Consider the following 24,437-nt stretch of genomic DNA (forward strand, 5'->3'; position numbering starts at 1 on the left):
TTTCACAAAGTGGCCCACCGGATTCCTTGGAGAAGCCCACAGGCAAGAGATGAGGGCATGCCCTCTTTTTGGCTGTTCCTCCTCTGCAACTGGTTTTCAGAGGCATCTTGCCTCTGAGGCTGGAGGTGGCCTATAGCCATTAGACTAGCAGCCAATGATATCGGCTTCTTGCACTGGCAAACTACAATAACATCTCACACACAATCATTTCCCCATCCTTCGACCAACTTTTTGGTCACTCACACAATCAAGTGTCAGAAGCATGTGCACCTCCTCGTCCCGACTTTTAGTGGCAAACGGATTTTAAGAATCAGCCCAACAAGACAATCAAAAACAAGAATATGTCTAGCTGATTCTCTCTGTATCTGGGCAGCTTCAGCATGCACAACCTCCAGGGGCTGCCAGACTCATCTGTCCGCTCTCTCCCACCCACCCATGTCCACTAGTGGGAGGAGTGGCTGTGTGGCTCCTCTGCTGCACCCAGATGAGTCTCCGTTCAAACACTGGCTGGGTGCTTCTTTCTCTGCCTTGCTCTGAGCGGAGAAAGAACACACCCAAACAGTGCTTGAATGACGTGCCGAATGGGAGTGTCAGAAGGGTGGCGTGGCCTGTCTTGCCTATAGTGGCTACGCCCCGTGTATGACATGTGCAGGGTTATGGCCAGTACGCACTGATGCACGCACACAAGTCAGACAAGCAATGAAGAGAAAGGAGCCCCCAGCAAGACCTGATCCCATGGCAGCCAGTAAGCTCCCTACACACCTTCTTAGATATGTGCCTGTTTAGAAGCATAGGAAAGGGAAGGGAAGATTGTGCCGTCCAGTCAGTGTCAACTTCTAGTGACCACAGAGCCATGTGGTTTTCTTGGTAGAATACAGGAGGGGTTTATCATTGCCTTCTCCCACACAGTATGAGATGATGCCTTTCAGCACCTTCCTATATCACTGCTGCCTGATAAAGGGGTTTCCCATATTCTGGGAAACTTAGAAGCATACTGGTCTTTAAATTATTCTGTTTGTTAATTCTGTATTGATGTAAAAATTTGCTTCTTTATTTATATTTATAGCCTACTCTTCCTCTAAGGGGTCCAGAGCAGTAGATATGGTTATGTTTATCCTCACAACAACCCTCTGAGATAAGTAAGGGTGAGAGATAAGTGACTGGCCCAGAGTCACCCGGAAAGTTGTGTGTCTGAACAGGGATTTGAACTCAGGTCTTCTCCGTCCTAGTCCAACACTCTAACCTCTCTCTAACCTTTACACCACACTGGCTTTTGATAGCTGCTTTCAATCTCTTTTATGAGAGAAAGGTGGGATAGAAGTCTTTTAATAAATGAAATTGTTGCTTCACATTTTCCAGGGTAGATTCCTGGCACTGAAAATAGATTCCAAGTGCCACCCATGGGCTGAAATCAAGCCCCTGGGAGTACAACAGCCTACGTAAATTAAGCTCATCTCAAGGCGGGATGATAAGAAAGGAGCAAACAGAGGCTGACATCCAGAGTAAATTACTCCTGAGTAGTCCAACTGAAATTAAGTAGTCCTTTAGCATAACTCCTAAGTAGTACTATTCAGTAAGTTAGCCTGGATGTCAGCCATTGCCTTCCCCATGGTCTCCCCCTTCTCCTCCCTCACACCCACGTTTTCAGTGATGTGGAAAATGTAGCTTCTATTCCATATCCAGGTTTCAGAAATAGGTTTGCATCCTACCCCCACTTCAGCTTTGTGTTTTCCGGACTGCTCTATACCGCCCCCCCAACTCCCCAGATTAGTAGTCTCAAGGGAGGGCACATGGTCTGCATTAGGTCCATCCAAATATGCTTGCTATTAACACGACTCCTGTTGACAAAGCTGCAGGTATTAACCCCATAAAACATTCTGACAGGTGGAACAAAATGGGGAGGGAAAGGGAAAGAGAGAGTGACACCTTTGGTAAGCCTTTAATTGATGTTTAAGTCGAGTTCATGTTGGTGGTTCGTTTTTTCCTTTCCTTTTTCCTTTCTTTTAAAAGAAAGACAAAGAGCTGGGAAGAGAAACCGCTAATTCCACAGCTTGGGATGTCTTTGTGCAGGTCATTTGACAGTTGCCAACAATGTTGAAGTGGGCATTTTGTTGCTGCTGTTGCGGATGATGATGATGATGATGATGATGATGACGATGATGATCAGGAGGAGGAGGAGGAGGAGGGAAAGGGTAAATACAGGGGTTCTCAAACTTGGGTCCCCAGATTTTGTTGACTCCTATCATCCTCTGCCACAATGGTCAAGTTTGAGAAGTGTGAATCTACACTGAATTAGTGTGATTGTGTGAACCCACACCAAGGTGCAATCTCAGTTTCATCTCAGGCTATAAACCTCCTTGGCATGAGTTCACACAATCATACTAATGTCGGTAACTCATGTTAAATCTAAATTCGAATGAGCCAGGCCACTGTCGGTTGTTTTTCTTTTCCCCTTTCCACATTGACTTGTGATGTGAACTACTGAATATGGAAATCCTGCCTCTACCACTGACTCATTGTGGACTCATTGTGGTGCCCTGGACAAGGCAACCATTCTCATTCTTAGTTCCCTGATCTGTAAAATGGACATAAGTAGCAACCTGCCTCATTGAGCTGGGACATACTAGGCTGGTTCTCACAATCCTCATCTGGGTAGGAGGAGTGTTCAGACAATGGAGGAGAGCCAGCATGCTTCCAATTGATGGCCAGGTAAACCAAAACCACAAGGTAGGAGGAGAGGAGAGTGGTCATATGGGAGACAGGAGCTGGGTAGGATGGATGATCCCAACCCAGAGTCTCTCTCCAGCAGCATTATACCGAGGGTGGATGTCCTACCCAGTTCTTGTCTCCCACATAATCATCTCCCCTCCTCCTACCTTAATCCTTTGAGTTCCCACAACCACCATTCAGAAGTGTGCCTGGCTCTCCTCCTTTGTCTGGGCTCTCATCCTACCCAGATGAGGATCATACAAAGGAGCTGACTGTAAACAACAAATAATGAAATGAGCTGTATAAACAATTAGGACTAATAACAGCTGCTCTTTGGGGTGATTTGGGCAGGAGGGGGCTATTTTCTGTCCCCCTCATCCATAAAGAAGAAGGTATTAGCAAGGCCATAACTAACTTCCTGTGGACTGATTCATCTATTTATTTCCTTTCTCTTCCCACTTCGGCTTGGAGTGTGAAAAGTTGAACTGCTATTCTAGATGACAGCCTGCTGTGATTTTCCACTTGCCTCAAGATCTCTAAATGGGGGGAGAGAAGTATTCATAACTATTTTTTTCCCCTAGACGTGCTATTTCTGACCTTAGGGTCGTTCTACTTGAGCAACAAAAATTCACAAAGACATTTGGAGCGGCCGCCTGCAGAGCTGGGATACATTCCCCACTTTGATTGCATTTCTCAAGCTTAGGATAAGAATTCAGGAGGATGGTTCTCCTATTTAGCACTGCCATGGCAATGGTCTTATGGTCACTTTTTGGCCTCAGAGAACATTGAAGTGATACGGCTGTGCTGTGTCTGGGCTTGGCACTCTAGTTAATGAGAAGAAGTGCTTCCGTATTCCTGTGACTTTTGGTTCTCATTCTGCTAACTTGGTTCCATCTCCATTGTCTTGCAAGCCAACACCCACCACCTTCTCAGTTCATGCATTTGAGGAAGACTGCTATTGCCTATGAGCCTGCTGATTGCAATAAACCAATTAGCCCTTAAGGTGTCATAAATTAACCCAGGGCATCAGAGAATCCGGGGAACAGTTTCCAGTGGTGGATGCAGCATTGTGTTCTCAAACAAAGCTGGTTCTTTGTGACACAGAAATGGAAGAGGTGGGACAGGGCATAGGCAGATGGGCTTTATCATCCTCAGGCAGTGCTTAATTTTTAAATAGGAAGGCTGTGCACATGATCCTCGGTATGGTAGTGTTACAAAAAACAGCCTGTTCGGGGGCTACAAGCAACACCCCTCTATATGATTTGGAACTGCAGTCTTGCAGTCTCCATCTTGGCTACCCGGACTCACGGGACTGTGAGCCCTCCATATGCCCATATTTGGTAAACTCTCAGTTAGTCGCTTAGCACAAGCAGCATGGGGCAACTTTACCCCAGGTCAAGTATGACGTGTGACTGCAAGGTACCCCCACACCCATGCCCCTCTCTATTTACAATACAGAGAAGGAGGCTGGCTGAGCAGACAGGACTTAAGGAGAGCTATTTCTCAAAAAAAAAAAAAAAAAGAAACTCCTCTTTTTGAGGCAAAAAGGATTCATCTTACTAATCACCTCAACAGGAGCTGAGATAAGGCTGTGACACTCCCACCTCACTATCTCAGCTATACTGGTCTGGCAGGGACCAGAGAAAGAGGCATGTTAGTGTAAAAAGACTTTCGATCTCCATACCTGGTCTTCCTGATCCACAAGATAGGTCTTGAGCTTGCCCATGTACCCTATCCCATACAGGTTTTTCAAACCATTTCACTTTATTGACATCCATGATTAAATCATACAGCATGTACCCCAAGTCCATAGTTCCATAGTCTGCCAGTGTGACAGACACACCAAGGGAATTGGAATAAGGTAATAAAATAATAATAATAATAATATAATACACACACACACACACACACACACACACACACACCCCTTCTTCCAATTCCCTTGGTATGTCTGTCACAACTGCAAGATATGGAATGCTGGCCAAAGCTTTGTTCTAGAAAAAAAGACTTGAGATAGGAATATAGTACAATCAGATTTATTTAAGGATTATTGGGGTACAGGAAATGAAAAATAGTTAGGTGGATGGTGAAAGGCAATAAAACATGACTAGCAATATCAATTAGAGGCTCATGAAGAGGCGTTTTAGCTTAAAGGTCTGGTTTGCAATTAAATCAGCTTCAGGCTTGCCAGAGGGATAACCCAGGAGGGCAGATTTAGACTCAAGAGGAGGGATCATATTTTATAATCACCCCATTGACCCAATTCCAAACCTGGGTGGCTCAGATCTGCTAACGGGGTTTAAAGTGAGTTAGGACCAAGACGGAGCCTGTTCTACCATTTGTTTTGATCAAACAAAACAAAACTTTTGCCACCACAAAACTTGCCACGCAGTTTTAAACTGTTTGCAGGCAGTTGGAGGCCATATTTATCATAGAGTCCTGTGGCTTATGGGGCCAGGCATAGTGGAGCTGCTGCAGTACTGAAGGCTGCCTCTCTGGTGCTCAGTCAATGCATTGTGGGATAGCTGGAGGAGCCAGCTCCCAATATCAGCAATGGAGAATGCTGATGTAGCATTTGTGTGGGAGCATGAGTTGCAGAGCCAAAAGTAGGGTCTGGTCATCTGGGAGCAATGAGGTAGGAACCCAGACTCATGTGGTCATGAAAACAGGCTCATTATGTCGTATGAGTACACATATCTGTTTCCTCATACATGCTTCTGTGTGTATGACTACACCTGCATTCATTTTAAAATAAACCTGGGTACAAGCCCCTGAAATGCATGGTACAAACAGGAAATGTACTGCTATACCTGTGTTCAATATAACATGTAAATAACTGTACCTGTGTACACTGTATACTTATGATATAAGTGATCAACAATATCTGAATAGTGCTTGGCTTAGATGGTAAACCCTAGAGTAGGGTTTGTCTTGTTTTAACCTTTGTACAGCACTGGATCAATGGGGATTATAAAATATGTATTATTAATCATTATTCTGTATTATACTTTCTAGACTGAAGGTTATTCTAAGTGTCACTTATGAAAACAGAGCTAACAGAAGTTAATGGAGATAATAAAGGAGAAACTGAGGAATCATAGTGAGTGGGTAGTAACAGAGGTGGTCCTGTCATGGGGCAGGTTGAGCTGGTCACCTCAGATGGTGGACCAGGGGTGTAGGAACCTCACCAATGGCTAGGGAACAAGGTCCCGCCAGCTGATCCCATGTAAGTGGTGATCATGTGTGTGCTACGTATGCACACGCCCAAGCCACGCCCCCTGCATCGACATCAGATTAGGGGGCGTGGCCAGTACTAGGGATGGGGCCAGTCAGACTCAGCCCCTGCAGAGTTTCCCCAATCAGCATTTCATCAATGATCGGTGCTCCCAGAAACATAAGATCACTCATCTTGGGGGGAAGGTTTGTTCAGCCAGCCTTCTCTCCCACCCACCCAGCTGTGGAACAACCTCAGTGCCTTTTAATAACTAAATATTACAAGCAGCAGAAAAGAGGGGCTGCAATTTAATAGATGCATATATGCTTTGCATGAAGAAGGTCCCAGATTCAATCTTCAGTTGAAAAGATCTCAGATAACAGAGCTGGAAAAAATGCTTGCCTGAGATCTTGAAAATCTCCAGCCAGATGGACCAATAATCTGACTTCTTCTATAAAACAGTCTTTAAGTTTATCCCCTCTCACCTCAGCAATGTCTCCCCTCTCAGTCTCATGAATTGTTTTCCCCTGCTTTTCCTTGTTGTGTTATTGTGTGTGTGTTTATGTGTATGAGCATGTTTCTTTAGTTTGTTCTAATGAGGCATACAGTGGCGCACCTAGGTAATTTGGGTCCCCGGACCGCCCCTGCTTTGAGGCCCCACTGCCACCGCTGTGAGCCCTCTGCCACTGCCACTGTGAGCCCCCCGCCACTACTGCCACAAGCCCTCCACCACTGTTGCTGCCGCCGCCACCGCAAAACCAAACCGCCGCTCTTTGCAAGTATTCTAGCCACCATGCGCACAGCCAGAGGGTGAGGGGTGAACCTGAGCAGGCTTCCCCCTGTGGCAACAGCGGTTGGCAGAGTAGGAGTGGCTGCTGGGCTGACCATCCGCCTCAGCGACCTTTGAGCGGATGGTCAGTCCAGTGGCCGCTCCTGCTCTGCCTGCTGCCATGGGCGGGGAGGCCTGCTCAGGCTCACCCCCCACCCTCTGGCCGTGCACATGGTGGCTATAATACTTGCCAGTGGATCAGCAGAGGGGGCTCATGGCTTGTGGCGGGGGGGCTTGTGGTAGCAGGAGGCCCCCCGGACCTTGGATGCCATGGGCCGGGGGCAAGAGTACCTCTGGATGCGTATTTAGAAGCATCTCACTGATTTCAGCTGGATTTACTTCCAAGTAAACATGGCTAGGATTGCATTCTGTAGTTATTTGTAAAGTGTGCGCTCCCCAGCTCCATTGCTGGGGCACACAACCCATCACCCAATGTCCTTCAAAAACAACAAGCCTGAAGAGTCCTTCTGTGGCAAATTTGTCTTCTTAGCGCTATGACTCTCCTCCTCCTCCCATGCACGATGTGGGGGTGGTTGGGATAGTGCATCAAGATCTGGGTGGACACTATGTCAGTGTGAGGTATAAAGTCCATGCTTTTATTTGCCTGAAAGGCCATGAGTATCTATCCCATGGGGTACTTCAGTACTAGGTATGGTTTGAAAAAGGACATTTCCTGGCAGGGGTGTAGCAAGGTTGGAGTGGGCTCTGGGACAAAAGGTTGGAATGGGCCCCCTCCTCCTGTGCCTTCTTCTTCAGGGAGGTGGGAGGGGGAGAACCAAGAGCAAGCTGTCACCCAGCTAGTGGGCTCCCCTCCCTCAGGGGCCCAGGGGCATCCTCTCCCCCACCCATTCAATTGTATCTATGACACTGTTTCCTAGTACTGTACGCCTGCCCTCCTTAGAACAGATGAGGTAGCCTGATGTGTCTGGAGATGTCTCACTGTCAGTTCAGCAGGCATCAGAAACAGGACTAGAAATCAGGGATGTTGCATGGGGGGAAGTGAAGTAGATTTGAAAATCAAGCTCAGTTCAGAGACGCCCCTGACTGCCAAATTAGTAAGAATGCCATCAGGGTACTTACACTCTCTCTCTCTCTCTCTCTCTCTCTCTCTCTCTCTCTCTCTCTCTCACACACACACACACACACACAACTTCAGCCCTCCTGCAGATGTTGGCCTACAGTTCCCATAATCCCTGGCTATTGGCCACTATGGCTGGGGATTGTGGGAGTTGTAGTCCAAAAACAGCTGAGGGCCTAAGTTGAGCAGGCCTGCTCTAACCCAAAGGCAGTTCCAGAGGGGGAGGCAAGCACCCCCTTCAGAAAAATAGTTCACCCCTACCTGCCCTTCCATTTCTGTCTCAGAAATATAACATGTGGGGCACAGCTCATCCCCCCAGAAATGCACTTTGCCCTTTCTGTGCCCCCGTCAATGTTTCCTCCCCTTGTGCTACCACTGCTGTCACTCCATGTCCCTTTCTGTTAGGTTCACATATGTCTTCGCCAGAATCCTAAGCGTGTCACTTACCCCCATTTCTGCTTGAAACAGCAGAACTCAGAAGAAGGACCCTGCATAGCCTGAACACTTCCTTGTCGCTTTGAAAAGCCAGATGGCCCACATTTTGCTACACATTTCTTTTTTCGGCATGTATTGTTCCAGGCCCCCCTCTGGCATCAAGGCACTTTCTGAAAACTGTGCACATTACGCTTTTTCTCTTTTCGCTTCAGCCAGCTTGAGAAGAATTTTAATTGAGGATCTTTTTGAGAATTGAGAACCTTTTCACTGCATATGGTTATCTGTATTCTTGGTGTTTAGAGAAGTCCTAGATTTCTCTCTCTCTCTCTCTTTATATTTCTAATCTTTTCTTTTTATAACATACTAGAATGACTGGGAGTCACCTTCAGCTTGAGAGAGCACAAATTTAACTGGCTCGTTTATGCCAGGGAAGCGAGCTGCTTATTTTCTCCCCGCCACCCATTGGTGGGCAAGATGGCACCTCCAACTGCTGGCTCAGCACTAGGAGAGCCATGGATTGTACTACTCAGCTGTCCACAGCCAGAGACTGCCTGGGGAGACAGCCGGAGAAGAAACACAGACAGTGCTGAACTCGTTAAAAAATGAGGTGCCCAGGGCTGAAGCGGGCTGGGAAGCCACACCCTCTGCCTTCATGCCTGGAACTCCCTCCTTGAAAACCTTTATGGGTGCCGCCTTTCTCTTTCATTCTCATTCTCTCCATTTCCTCTTCAAAAAATAACCATTTTGATAAAGCCCTTGCTTAACCCTCCCTTGATCTTCACTCCCTATGTGTAGTTTCATTTGCTCACATTTGTCCCGAATTGCTACCCTCACTTCTTCCCCAACTCCCTTCCCTCCGTTCTTCTCCCACTGCCGAACTTCAGACTGTAGGCTCCTTAGGGAAGGAAACGGTCTCTTTTTTGCTTAGGCACTAGAATGCCATGTGTGTTGTTAGCACAGCACTGTATAAATTAATCCTTTTTTTTTTTTTAATGTAATAATTGGAAGCGCTTCCTCCAGTCTCTGATGGGGCCTGGCTGTGATTAATGATGGAGAGCTTTCACTCTTCATATGCTCAGAGGCACTCTTATTGTATTGACATATTTCAGGGCTAAAATGCCTGAACACATAAAATGGCTTCTAGGCTGAGTCCTGTTCCAAGTTAAGCCCTGGGCATAATGTTAAGGTGCCCTGCCTACAAGGATACTCTGCAGCCACACTTTCAAACTCTTTGTTGTAGTTCCAAAGCTTTATGATCCTGTCTTACATCCCTGCCATCTGCTTCTCCCATTCAGCTACCAGTTCCAGGATGCCAGTTCTGAATCTGCCTGTCCCTTTATTTCACTAAACATCCAAGGTTCCCTTTTCTTTCAAGGGTTACTCACAGGCCTGAATGTGAACTAAGGCTCAGCCCCAGAAATCATTTTCAGCTGTTTTCAGTCCAGAAACAAGTGAAACAATAACAATGGAAGGATTGCCTCTGACCAAATATAAACTCCCTTAACCACCAAGTAACTATATCCCACATGGGAATTTTGCCCGGACATAGAAAGCAGCCTTATACTGAGTCAGACCATTGGTCTACCTAGTTCATCATTGTCTGCTCTGACTGACAGCAGCTTTTCGGGGTTTCCGACAGGAATGTTGCCCTACCCGGAGATGTCAGGATTGAGCCTGGGGCCTTTTGCTTGCAAAGCAGATGCCCGATCACTGAGCTGCTGCAGTCCAGGTCCCACCCCCTCCCTGTCCATCTAGAATAATGGGACAGATTCTGCTGCAGCCTTCTCTGTTTCTCACATGGTGAATGATACCCTGTTCTCTCCAATATACCCCCCTTTCCTCTCCCCCTCTGCCTGGCTGCTTGTCCCAGATGCTCCCCAAATGAGGAGCTCCCACTCTTGTCTTCTCTGTGCTTTTTCTTCGATCTCTCTCTCCTGGCAACTCCTTATGTGTGACAGCAGGTAGCTGTCCTTTGGGATACCCAGATCAACAGACGGCCTCAGCAGAACAGACAATTCTAAACTTCGAGTGGGTTTGTTTATTATGTCTGTATATTTTGCATACGAGAATAATCCATGAAGAAGATCCCTGAACAAGATATCTCATGTGTTTGGGTTTTTAATTTATTTATGCTTAAGTTTGTGGGGTGGGGGCTTTGATTGGGACTACTGCACTAGAGGGGTGGGGTTTAACCATTCCCTCTCTCTGCTGCTTTCCTGATCAAAATCCCCTCTCAGATGCTGGCATGTGAAGCACAGGACAGAGCATACAGGTATCTAAATTAAGGGTGCCTTATACTGTAAGTCTTGCCTTTTGGAGCAAATAGCTTCAGGGGCCCCTTTGAACTGGGAAAGAGGGGCAGGGCAGGGAAAGGGTTAAATACCCCACCCCCACCCCCAATGTTGTGGTCCTGTTTTTAACCCTTTTCAAAAAACAAAAAAAAAGTCATAAGGGAAATCCTATTCTTGGGCCTCCCATCATATCTAGTTTGGCACTTTCGAGAACCAGTAGGATACAATGCGCAGAGACTTTGTCGGGTTTGGAGGATGAGGGAAAGTCACGTTGAGTTATGAACTCGCTGGCCAGATCTTTAGCTTAGCCCGATCAACTTCACAGCATTGTTGAGAGGCTAAAATTCCGCGCGGATATTTCCCCTTCCGAAGTGGCTAATAACAGTTTCAGGTGTCTGTGTGCCCACACACACCTGAAACTGTTAGTAGCCACGGAAGGAGAAACGACCATGAGGGAGGGGTGTGTGTGTGTGTGTGTGTGTGTGTGTGAGAGAGAGAGACGAGATCGGACCCGGTCGCAGACAGAAAGGGTTAAACCCACTTCCCTCTGAGTGGTGGTCCCGATCCAAGCCGCACCCACACGCACACACAGCCGCTTTAAAAGGAGCGGGGGTCGTTGGGGGTTCCGGTCAGCCTGGATTGGCCGGCCCTCTGCTCTTTGGGGGCAGTGCAGTCGTCCCCACTTTGGACTGGCCTTCCTTGCATGCCCTGCTCTGCCTCTTATTACCGACTCCTTTCTAATCGCATATCCCTGTAGTAGTCATGCTAATGTCAGTTATGGAATGATTAGAAATAAATAGAAGCAGTCACTCTGGCGTGGTTTTCCGAAGCCACTTTCAGCCACTGTGGTTCTTTCTCGCTCTTTACTCGCGCTTCCTCCTCACACCCGTCCATGAAGGCGAAGAGGCGTTTAGCCGAAAGGCATCATCATCATCATCATCATCATGAAGGGTGAAACCACGTCTCCAACTCTTTCTCGAAACACGCTCGGGAGCAGCCTACCTTCCCCACCCCACCCCGCCCCTCACGCTGGCGGAACAATTCCAGGCGCCCCCCCGATCAGAACGCAGAAGAACCTGCGCGGTAGCAGCAGGATCGCCCACAACTTGACGCGCTCTTCTTTGGGGAGGAGAAAGCGGATCGGCCAGGCTACATGCCGCCTCCCCCCCGGTGGGCTCTGCCTCTTCTGCCTGTCCCACATCCTGCCCCACCCGCGTCGTCCCTCCCCTGCCTTGTCTTCCCCAGATGTCCTTCTCCACTAGGCTGGGTGATCGCGACTGCCGGATTTCTCTGCTCTGTGACGGTTCCGATTCTGAGCAGATGCGAGGAGTGGTTGGTAGGGGTCAGGGAGTGGGATGCGCTCTTCCGCTCCCGGAGATCCACTCGCCACCTCCACTCCCACCGACCTCTCCGCGGTTAGGATGCTATTTTCAATAACTTTGGGGCACGCGCGACCTCCTTCCCCACCTTTCTCCCGTTTCTTCCGGACGCGGCTGCTGGCTTTATCCGTGCTCCTTCTTCCCCCAGATGTTCACCCACAGAGAGACCCAAACCGGGCACTCGCAGCTGCAGAATATCTCCTCGATCGGCCGCCCCCAAAGAGGCACGCCAGCTTCGGCCCATTCTTGCGTCTCAGCGAAGGCACCGCTCTTTCACGGCTCCCCTGGGGGCAGCAGGGCACCTTTGCCCCAGCTGCTTCGGATGACACCAGCAGCTAACCCCTGGCAAGGGTCTGCCCGCGCTTTCCTCCCAAGGGCGGCTGCCAACATCACCTTCCATTGATCCTCAACCCCAACCCAGTGATGTGGTTGTCAATCCAGAAGTGCAGGCGCTCTCCGTGACAGCCCCCATGGATATGCCCACCCCAACAGCCAGAGAGAAGCCAAGAAGTACCGGCGCTCCGTCCCTGCGCCCCCCCCTCCCCCGCCCTACCCAGTTCTGTCTTCCAAAACGGGAGGGGAAATAATCTCCCCCTCACCGCGCGGCTTGGCGCACCCGCCCACCACCACCCAGTTCCCTCCATTTGCTCCCGAGGGCGAATGATCCACTCACCCCGGAAAGCAGCAGCAGCAGCCCCAGCGCTAATGCCAGCCTCTTCTTCATGATCCTCAGAGCTGGAGAGAGATGCACCGCAGGAAGGGAAGAAGCCGGCGATGATCTGAGTGGGCGAGGTGGCAGCGGCAGGCGCCTTCAACATCCCCTCCTCAGTCCGCTGCTGGTGGGTGGTGGGTGGGTGGGTGTCTCAGGTTGAAGGCGAGGGCGAAGAGCAGCAGCAGCAGCAGCACTGTAGCTCTAGTGACTGAGAGAGCCGGGACAGCAGCACCTGCTTTCTGTAACTGGCAAGCTCAGCCCCCTTTTTTTATTAAAACGATCAATGCTCTCCTCCCACTGGCTGGGTGGCTTTTAAAAAAAACCTTACAGCCCCTCCCCCTTTCATGCCCCCAGCAAGAGCTTAACAAATAGAGAACATAATTTGGTTGTGTGTGTGTGTTTTGTTTTGTTTTGTTTGCGGAGTGGGGATTAAAGCTGGCGCGCTCTCTCTCTCGCTCTCTTTTAACCACTTCTAAAAGTGGGGTGGGGTGGAGTTTAAGGGTTGGCAGGCACACCCCCTGAGCTTGGAAAAGACACACACACACACCCCGCCAAGCAAGGCAAAGAGGCAGAGCAGAGAGGAAGTTGGGGGTCTCCCTCCTCCTCTTTCTTCATCAGAGTCCATTGACATCCGTCTGGCTGAAGGAAGAAGAGGAGGGTAGACAGATAAATTGACCGGGGAAGAGGAGAACTGCACTTTGCCAAGGGGCAATCAATCATGGTGTTGGAAAGGAGATCATCCAGACCACTCCTTGGCACTGAGACGTGAAATGCCTGGAGCCATTGTCTTCTATGCCTTCTTCTTCTTCTGGAGCTGTCATTTGAAAAGTCAGTCCTACCAGCAAGTAGGACTACAGCCGTTTGAGGTGGAGTGCAGCCCCTGGCAGCATCTCTAGGTAGTGCTGGGTTCCACCTGAAACCTTGGAGAACAGCCGCTGCCAGTCAGTATAGACAATACCAAGCTGAATGGACCAATGGTCTAACTCAGTATAAGGCAGTTTCCAATGTTCACTTCAGGTGTGCAATCCTAAGCATACATACTTGGGAGTAGGTCCTGTAGAACACACTGCCACAGGATTGTGTTGCATGGGTGGGCCGAATAGAAGGTGGCAGACAGATCTGACCCCCCCAGGGCACATTTAACTGTGAAGTTCTCCTGCATAAGCTGTGCAGAGCGCCCATTCATTTCAATAGCACCTACACACCCTCCAGCTACTTTTAGGCCTCTGGGTGTGGACCAGCTCCTATGTTCCTCCACCCCTGGAGGGCTTGTGGTGGGCATGATGGGTCTTTTCTGTCATTGCACATGCCCCTAGCATGGCTGACCTTCAGGTGAGCAGCTCTTACTGAGGGGTTTGAACTCGTTCTATAGAAACCTTTCAACCTTGTGTCTTCCTCCAAGGATCACAGGGTGCAGGGAGAGACCTTCCATGAGGCAGGGTGAGGCGGTTGCCTCAAGAACAGTTTGGAGGTGGCACAAGGGAGCAGCACAAGGGGGCAGTATATGTGTGCTCTTCATTTCCCCCGACTTGCCATGCTGGGGTGCACCTTTCATTTCTCTCCTCCCTGCCCCCCACCCCACAACTTGAGTTAGGAATGCCCTTGCTACTGCTACCTGGCTTTGGCCTAGTCTGAGAGCATTTGCATGCCTCCGCAGCTGCCTCAGCAGCATGGCCTGGGAATGCTGAGCACCCATGTGCAGATGAGGTCGGTGTGTCCTATTTTCCATTGCAGGCAGCAAAATGTTTTGGAGCGCCTTTGTCAGGATGGCATACATGGCCCCCCTCCACTTGATCCTCAAAACAACCCTGTGAGGTAAATTAGACTGAGAGGATTAGCCCACGTCACCCAGTGAGCATCATGGCTCAACAAGGATTTGAACCTAGCCCTACACTAGCCCTAGATTTGAACCTAGCCCTACACTCTAACCTCTATGCCACACTGGCTCTCAATTTTAGATTTAATTTATTGTTCATTTGAAATGTTGGAGGGCCTTTGATCATCTTTTAGATCAGAGTTCCCAACCTTTGGTGCCCCAGATGCTGTTGGACAACAACTCCCATCATCCCCAACCAAAGGCCACTGTAGCTGGGGGTGATGGGCATTGTAGTCCAACAAAATCCAATTGGGAACCCAATTTTGATAGAAGAGCTGGGTAAGAACATAAGAACAGCCTTGCTGGATTGGGCCCAAGGCCCATCTAGTCCAGCATCCTGTTTCACACAATGGCCCACCGGATGCCACTGGAAGCCTACAGGCAGGAGCTGAGGGCATGCCCTCTCTCCTGCTGTTACTCCCCTGCAACTGGTACTACTCAGAGGCATCCTACCTTTGAGATTGGAGGTGGCCCTCCGACTAGTAGCCATTGATAGACTTCTCCTCCATGAAGTTATCCAAGCCCCTCTTAAAGCCATCCAGGTTGTTGGCTGTCACCACATCTTGTGGCAGAGAATTCCACAAGTTGATTATGCGTTGTGTGAAAAAATGCTTCCGTTTGCTGGTCCTAAATTTCCCGGCAATCAGTTTCATGGGATGATCCCTGGTTCTAGTGTTATGCAAGAAGGAGAAGAATTTCTCTCTATCTATTTTCTCCACTCCATGCATGATTTTATAGACCTCTATCATGTCTCCCTGCAGTCACCTTTTTTCTAAACTAAAAAGCCCCAGGTGTTGTAGTCTTGCCTCATAAGAAAGGTGCTCTAGGCCTCTGATCATCTTGGCTGCCTTCTTCTGCACCTTTTCCAGTTCTACAATGTCCTTTTTAGATGTGGTGACCAGAATTGTACACAATACTCCAAGTGTAGCTGCACCATAGTTTTCTATAAGGGTATTATATTAGCAGTTTAATTTTCAGTCCCCTTCCTAATGATTCCTAGCATGGAAAAATGGTAAAAATGCCTGGAAAATAATCAACCCATCAGTCACCTGAGATGGATCGTGTCCCTTTTTGAAGGTGCCATTTTGATTTTCCTCCTCTGGTACCCAAATGTCTCATGCTGGATCTATATCACAACATGTAATAAAAACATAACACATGAGCAATAATTTTAGATAGATAGATAGATAGACAGACAGATAGATAGATAGATAGATAGATAGATAGATAGATAGATAGATAGATTAGATTAGATTGTGTGTGTGTGTGGGGGGGAATAACTCTGATTTTATTTGTAGACATTTTGCACCTAAATTGAAAATTCATAATTACAGCACTGCTCTCTTCTGAAACGGAGCACATGTATTTAAATCAGGGATTCCCAACCTTGAGTCACCAGAAGTTGATGGACTACAACTCACATCATCCCCAGCCACACTGTTTTCTCTCAGGCTCATTGTGGCTGGGGGTGATGGAAGTTCTAGTCCAACAACATCTGGGATCCGAGGTTGGGAACTCCTGATTTAAATAATGCACACTGAGAATGAAATAAAAGAGAATCTGCTGCCCAAATAAACTGCTTTGTACTGCTTTGTAATAAAGCCGCTCCTGCTTTTAAACTTTTACCCTTCGTTTTACTCCCCACATCGTACAAAATGGTTTCACTTTCCTGATTTTAAACAACTCCTTTCTGAGGCCTCCAAACGATCAATAATAACAGAAACAAGGATCTAATTGTCTGACTCAACAAAATTATCCCTCTTCTGCCCGCAGCCTTGTTGCTCACTGGATCTCATCTGTCCTCTCTTGTCTCTTTCATTTGTGAAAGGCACAGCCTTCGTAATTCCATTCCCTGGACTCTGAATCCCTAAACTGCCCACTTGTTTAAGGACAGAAATGTCAAAACACTGTAACTTCTCCACCTCATTAAAATGATGCTGGAGAGAAGGGATCCTGCATGTAATACAGCACATGGGAGCATGACTCGGCTTGAACAGACTCTCCGGTTGCTCATCAGACTTTTAATGGCTTTAATTGTGGCTTTAATAATGAATGCCAGTTTGAACATTTACCCAGAAAGCACCCTGTGCTCTTGGAAAATGCTCCTTAAACCTGCGGGTGAGGGTGGAAGAAATGAGACATCACTTTAAATTTTATACACACACACACACACACACACACACACACATATTCATGTGCACTAAAATGTCTTCTCCAAAAGTCTTTTGGAGAAGACATTCTAGTGCACATCAAGTGCTTCTTCAAAGTTCTAGAAACTTCATGGGTGGACTGTGTTGAAGCAGACAGGGCCAGGACCAAGCTGGGGGGGGGCCTTGGGGGGCGCTCAGCAAGGTGCCCTCCTGCAGCAGGCCACTGGGCCTCTTCTTCCATGGTTCCTCCTTCAATATTTGTGGGAATCTTAGATGGCAGTGGAGGTGGGTGATGGCTTTGCTGCTCTCTTGGCAGCAGAAGTGCAGATCCCCCTAAACATTTGAGGAGTTTCCCCCTCCTGTTATTGAATTCCCCTGCCGGACCTCATAACCTATATCTTCAGTCTCCAAAACATATTTTTCTCCTCCCCCCAAAAGTGTCTTTCCTCCCCCCTGCCAAAAAATTAAGTGTAAAAGTGCTGCTCAAGCTTTCCCTTTGTCTGCCCCCCCCCAACCTGGCAGTTGCCAGCTAGTGGCGGCCATTTTTTCTACATACTCTCTGAGCAATGCTATGCCAAGGACATCGGGTGGGGGGCAGGAAAGGCAGCTGGGCTCGATTCTCCACAGAGGCTCAAGTTTTTCCACACAATATTCTGGAACAATGCTATGTCTGGGGCATTGGGCGGGGCGGATGGATGGAAGCTGGGCCTGATCCTCCCCAGAGGTTTGAGGGTTAGGTGCTACTTTCCCCCACCTAATATCCTGGAAAAATGCTATGTCCATTGCATTGTGCAAGAGGTGGGGGTGGGGGGGTGGGTGAAAATGGCAGCTGGACCCAATCCTCCCCAGGGACCAAAGGGACCAAAGTAGACCAAAGTGTTGAGCCCTGCCAGGGTGTTTCTGGGTATCTGGAAGCTGCCTGAGGGTGCCATCTGCTGATGTTGGGTCTGAGGCCAGAGCTGTATCTCTGGTATTTGGATCATGTACAACGGAGAGCCAGGATTAAAGGAGGCACACCAGTACACTCACCAGTACGCTCTAATTGGAGCTCTGGGTGTGGCTAAGAATCCCAGTCCAGACATGTGGAGCTCTTCAGTGCATACCAGATCCTGCTGATCTCTGCAATGGACAGGGACTGGTGTGGATGGAGTGGCCTATGCATTGGGCTCCTTGCGTGGGATGTTTCCTTTGCTCATAAATAATTTTGAGACTCCATCCCAGGGATGGCTTACCCAGTGACCATATGGGCACATGATGACCACTCGGAATCTAGTTATACACATTGGCTGGTAGCAGAAGAGGAACTGGGCTTTTGGCATGCCCAGTGGAATATTTTAACTCCCCCCCTTTGAACAGCAGAACCCAGTGTCATGTCGCTTATGGAACACCTCTGTATTTCAAAAGAAGGTTTCCGTGAGGCATACAGAGCTCCTGTTTGAGAAACCCTTGCTAACTGGTTAAAGAAAGAGACACTTTTACAAGTGGTGATTTTATTTATATTTAGCGGGGGGGGGGGGGTAGCAACTCACCCTAGTCAACCCCAGCACAGCATCGCTCCAGTGGTTGCTACAGTTGTCTATCTTCTTTTTAGACCAGAGATAGGCAATCTTGGCCCTCCAGCTGTTGTTGAACTACAACTCCTATCATCCCCAGCCACAGAAATCACCATCAGCCAACTACAAAAAAACTTTACTGGGAACAGCCTATTTATTTATTTATTTATTTATTTATTTATTTATTTTATTTATATACCGCCCTTCCAAAATGGCTCAGGGCGGTTTTGTGATGATATCTATAACAACAACAATATTGATAATAAAATCCAGCCATCCTAGGTCCTTGGGAAGGACTTGATGTCTGCATAAAACAAACCAGTCAATAACACCTGTCTGACTGTGTACACAAGAAATAATAATAAAAGGAATAGTAATAAAACATGAATTAAATCTCCCTTGGTCATGCAGAATTAATTGCACAGCCCCTTGGATCCAAACCATTGACTCCCTGCCTGTCAGAATGACCATACGGACATGTGGTGGTGGCTCTTTGAAATCCTATTGCATCCACTGACTGGGACCAGAAGAGACACTTTAGGCTTTGGGCATAAGAGGAATATTTTAACTTTTCCTTTGAACAGCAGACCCCAGTGCCATGTCACAAACCGCTTATGGAACACCTCTGCATTTCAAAAGAGGGTTTCCATGGGGCATGCAGAGCTGCTGTTTAAGAAACATGAGTCCAAACTCCCTTGGTCATGCAGAACTATTGCATGATCCCTGGGATCCAAGCCCCTGACTCTCTGCCTGTTCGAATACGCATCTTTGAAACATAAGAACACAAGAAGAGCCCTGCTGGATTAGACGGACAGTCCATCTAGTCTAGCATTCTGTTTTCCACAGTGGCCAATCAGATGCCTCCAGGAAGTTCATAAACCGGGCACGAAAGCCACAGCCCTCCCTTGTTATTGCTCCCCAGCAAATAGGATTCAGTCGTATTCTGCCTCTGAACCTGAAGGCTTCATATGTCTATCATGATTAATAGTCATTGGCAGAAGACTCTCTTCCACATATCTGTTTCCTACACCTTTAAAAGCATGTAAGTTATTGGTCATCACTATGTGGAATTAATGAAACTATTAATTGTGTGATACATAAACCTTCTTGAGAAATTCCATTCTGAGGTACAGTTTCTCAGTCTTGAACAGCAGATTTATATGAGAAATCTGGCCGCTAATTCAAATATGGGGAGGTATCATTGATATGTAATATACAATATTAATATTAATATACAATATTAATATACAATATTAATATTAATATACTATATATATACACACATATACACACACAATACAATATACAATATTAATATTAATACAATATTAATTGTAATATCCAATATTACAATTTTTCATTTTTCAGAGAAAGACCCTGGATGCTTTTGCACATGCTTGCAATCATATTGTAAAGTAAAGTGTGCCGTCGAGTTGGTGTCAACTCCTGGTGACCACAGAACTCTGTGGCTGTCTTTGGTAGAATACAGGAGGGGGTTACCACTGCCATCTCCAATGCAGTATGAGTTGATGCCTTTCAGCATCTCCCTATATCACTACTGCCCAATATAGGTGTTTCCCATAGTGTAGGAAACATACCAGCGGGGATTTGAACCGGCAACCTCTGGCTTGCTCGTCAAGTCATTTCCCCGCTGCGCCATTAGGTGACCATGGGTTTAAGTCTGCATGAACAGTTGCTCTTGTGCATGTGTATCTTAGTCCCATGAATACATGATCATTCAGTTTTGTCCACAAGAATTAGGATGGCTTTGCACAGAAGATCAAACATGGCTTAGCCCACAAAGGTGAACAGATTGTTAGAATACAGTTCTTGCAAGACTATATAACACTTATTGGTTGAAGTCTGAGTGGTAGCTGGAAGCATGGTGAAAACATGGATGGATTTTGGAATGTTTGGATCAGTATTTGGAAGTGGCAGAACCACAATATTTATTCAACAAATATCAGCACCAAGTGCAGTGGTAGGCAAGATCTTGTTGGACTACAACTCCCATCATCCCCAGCCACTGTGGATAATGAAAGCTGTAGTCCAACAATATCTGTGGAGTCAAGGTTGCCTATAAAAAGAATTGTAATGAATTGTATTCGTTACATATATAAGACATATATGCATGTATCTGTATGAATATAAATTTGCATGGAAAAGGGAATTACCCAATAATTTCAGGCCAATCTATAAACAATAAGATGAGACTGTCCTCGTCATCGCTGGCTGAAGTCCTAGGCAGAGATGTGGAAAGTCCCCAAAAATTGTGACTACCAATAAAAGGCAGCACCAAACCAAGGTCATAGATAGGAAAATATTAACACATCTCTTTCCCAAGTGATGATCAACATGGAGTGATCACATTCAGAATGTATGGATAATAATCCATTTGGCAAAACGGTATATATGTCTCATGGGAAGTTTCCTTTGACTGAATCAGACCATTGGTCTACTTAGCATTTTCTACACTGACTGACAGCAGCTCTCCAAAGTTTCAGGCAGGAGTCCTTCCCCGCTCTACTTGCAGCTGAACCTGGGACCTTCTGCATGCAAAGCAGATGCTCCACTACAGAGCTACAGCCCCATCTCATAGGATCATCATCACCCCATCTCAGGGAGATGAAGCATCTACAAGGTTCCCACACTGAAGACAGCCCATTACCTTGAGCAGCAGAATTGCCGTCTGCCAAAAAGCTTCCGCTCCAGTCCTGAGACTCATGATTTGGCCTGCTGTTGAGCCTTGAGCAACGTTTGGTAATTATTAACTTGGAATGAGTGGGTGAACAAATGAGGATCCTCTGAATTGATATGTTTATGTACTACTTGTTGACGTTTGCTACCAAATAAAACCTATAACTTACCCCTCACAAAAGATCTGGACAATAATTTTGTGAAACCATGCATCCTGATGGAATCAGGCCTCAGAATGATGGGCACCACCATAGTAACATAGGAAGCTGCCATATACTGAGTCAGACCTTTGGTCCATCTAGCTCAGTATTGTCTACACAGACTGGCAGTGGCTTTTCCAAAACTGCAGGCAGGAGTCTCTCTCAGCCCTATCTGGAGATGCCAGGGAGGGAACGTTGAACCTTTTGCATGCAATGCAAGCATTCAAGAGCTCTTCCCAGAGCGGCCCCTTCCCCTGAGGGGAATATCTTACAGTGCTCACACATGTCTCCCATTCAAATGCAACCAGGGTAGAACCTGCTTAGCAAAGGGGACAATTGCTACCACAAGACCAGCTCTCATCCATCAACCCATCTTGAGCGGATCTTTGTAGATGCTCTGACTTCTGCTGCTGTCAAGCTTGCACTTATCTCAAGCACTGTGGGAGTTGTAGAGAACATGGAAGGGACACAGGAGGAGCAGTGGGGAGCTTCCATGAGGTAAGGTGAGGTGGTCGTCTCAGGAACAGATGTGGGGAGAGGTGGAGGGGGCAGCAAGCTCTGGGGGCCTGCCACCATAGGTGCCATCCACTGTCACTTCCCTTTGCCCTGCTGTGGCGTCCTATTCAGTGATGGGTGTGTTTGTCATTCTTAGTCTATCAATGGCTACTGGTCTGAGGGCTATAAGCCACCTCCAGCCTCAGAGGCAAGATGCCTCTGAATACCAGTTGCAGGGGAGCAACAGCAGGAAAGAGGGCATGCCCTCACCTCTTGCCTGTGGGCTTCTCCAGTTGGCCACTATGTGAAACAGGGTGCTGGACCAGATAGGACTTGGGCCTGATCCAGCAGGGCTGTTCTTATGTTCTTATTTTGTCCTTTGCCCCAGGCAGCCAGATCTGGTCCTAGGATAAATTGCACTCTGGGCCTTTAGCGTCCCTTACCCATGGCAAATTACTGAGACTCATTTTTGTAGTTAGTAACCAAATAACCCTGCAGAATTTCGAATACAACGTTGACACAGGCTGAAATCCAAACTAAGCTGCTCAATATTACTACTCAAGAGTTACTCCAAAGGATGACTTAATTTCAACAGGACTTCCACTGAGTAATTTAGTCAGATCGTCATCCACTGCTCCCCGCTCCCCCGCCGCCAGCTCATTGTAGACATGACACTCAACAAGCAGTAAGCCACAAAGCTCAGCTCGACACCCCCTTCAGACAGGCATCAAGGGTGACTGCCAGGCCAGGCCTGCAAGCAGCACACCACCACCACCACCACCACTACAACGACAACGGATGTGGAAGGGAGCAGGGCCTGGGGCAAATCAGCCAATGTAGGGGCCCCTTCTAGTTAATTTCCACAGGGGTTAAAAAGAGTGGCAGTGGGACTATGGATATTTATATACCAGTTTTCAACAACATTCTCAAAGCGGTTTACATAGAAAATGTCTTGGACTGGCCCTGCAAAGAAGCTACAATATCTATGAGACGGGCAGTAATGAGGGAGGTCAGAGTGAAGGAAGAGGTCTGAGATTAACAATGCTGAATTCTAGAGAATGGCCAGGAGAGGGTCAGGTGGCAGCAGAAAGCCAGACAACTGGTTCAGAAATGAAGCAACGAGGTAAATAAATAACTCCCCAGCCCTGCCTGAGTAGTCCACAAGATGTTGCAGAGCTGTTCTCCCCCCCACACACACACCCCTCCCAGAATCTCTGCTCTTTGTTCTTTTTATTCCTACCACCACCACCAAATGGGTCTCTCCTCCCTGTGCCCTTCTCACCCTTCCTTTGATTGTCTTTCCTCTCAACTCTCTCCAGGAATCCAATATCTGCCCAGTAATGAGGTGGCCCAAACCCACTGCAGTAGCATGAAGGGTGGGTGTGTTTTTTCAGATGCCGATCGTAAAATCACTTTTTATATCCCTCATTACCGCTCAGGCCTTGCTGCCAGCAAAGCACTGTAGCCTTTCAGCCTTCACCCCGATGATAAAAACCTCAGGGAGGCAAGTATTCTGACCAGCCATCCGTTGGGTCATATAGCAATTCTCCTCACATACATGGTTGCGAAGATGCGAGACATCCCCGTGGGCCACTGTTTTGATGGCCTTCTGGCCAGAGTTAACTTTTTTCCTCTAGAAGAGGGACTTATTTATTTATTTATTTATTTATTTATTTATTTATTTATTTATTTATTTAACATATTTTTATAACGCCCAAAACTCACTTAGTCATATTGATTGCCTCCGACTGGGTTTTCTCTCAAAACTGGGAACTATCGACCCAGCAAAGCTTGCGGGATCATCGGGTGCATGCTCTGTTGTCATTTTTTTCCCCCCTTGATGGATCTGTTTGCTCTGATTAGCAACTACAAAAGGACCTTAATGGTGTTGGGATGGGGGACAGGAGGAACTGCTCTCCCTGCTACAGAAATATTAATGAAAGGAAGCGAGATGGTCTTATGGTAGCAAGCACGACTTGTCGCCTTAGCTAAGCAGGGTCTGCCCTGGTTGCATAAGAATGGGAGACTTGATGTGTGAGCACTGTAAGAGATTCCCCTCAGGGGATGGAGCCGCTCTGGGAAGAGCATCTAGGTTCCAAGTTCCTTCCCTGTCATCTCCAAGATAGGGCTGAGAGAGATTCCTGCCTGCAACCTTGGAGAAGCCGTTGCCCGTCCTTGGCAGAACGACCAAGGTTCTGACTCAGTATATGGCAGTTTACTACGTTCCTATGTCTTCCATTCATTTTTATCTCAGAATATTGGGGCAACTTCCGACTGGGACTGAATCATGTACAGTCAGTGCAAGCCTATGAGTGTTTACTCAGAAATAACGAGAGCTTACTCTCTCATTACTCTCTTACTCTCAAGCAAGTGTATTAGGATACAGTATGAAAGTACCCGTGTGGACCCGCAACAAAATGTTGCAATATGTCCCTGGTGTGAACAAAAGGTGAATGTTTGGCACAAACAGTGATCAGCAGATTAACAGATTTGGAGGACTGACTCCCTCCCTCCTCCTGCCTTCTCTAATGATGTTCTTGCCTCTCCTTTGGAACATGGGAATAATAAAATGTGCCTCTGGGCATGTGCAGAGTACCTTTGCATCATCAGAAGCATTCCCAGATGGGGCTTTTAGCTCACTTCTCTACTGGAATGGAAGATGTGCATTGGCACATTAGCCGGGTTCGCCTCTAAGTCCATGTGAGATATTGGGGAGCTTGCCACACATGGTTCAGATTTTTCATTGCACATTAGAGCCGAGCCTGATTTATGTTTAGGTTTTAAAAACCCACTTTTTGCATTGGTTTTTTGGGGAGCAA

At 47.4% G+C, this 24,437-nt stretch overlaps 1 protein-coding gene across 1 annotated transcript in view; it reads right to left on the minus strand.

Annotated features, from left to right (window-relative positions):
* NGFR (nerve growth factor receptor) overlaps positions 1 to 12,750 on the minus strand; it is a 78,580-nt gene extending 65,830 nt beyond the window's left edge. The window contains exon 1 of the mRNA XM_053263338.1: positions 12,609 to 12,750. Within this exon, the coding sequence (XP_053119313.1) occupies positions 12,609 to 12,659 (51 nt within the window). The 5' untranslated portion in view covers positions 12,660 to 12,750. The remainder of the gene's footprint in view (positions 1 to 12,608) is intronic.
* Between the last annotated feature and the right edge of the window lie 11,687 nt (positions 12,751 to 24,437).

This window comes from Hemicordylus capensis, chromosome 6 (assembly GCF_027244095.1).
Source record: "Hemicordylus capensis ecotype Gifberg chromosome 6, rHemCap1.1.pri, whole genome shotgun sequence".
In the NCBI taxonomy this organism is placed as follows: Eukaryota; Metazoa; Chordata; class Lepidosauria; order Squamata; family Cordylidae; genus Hemicordylus; species Hemicordylus capensis.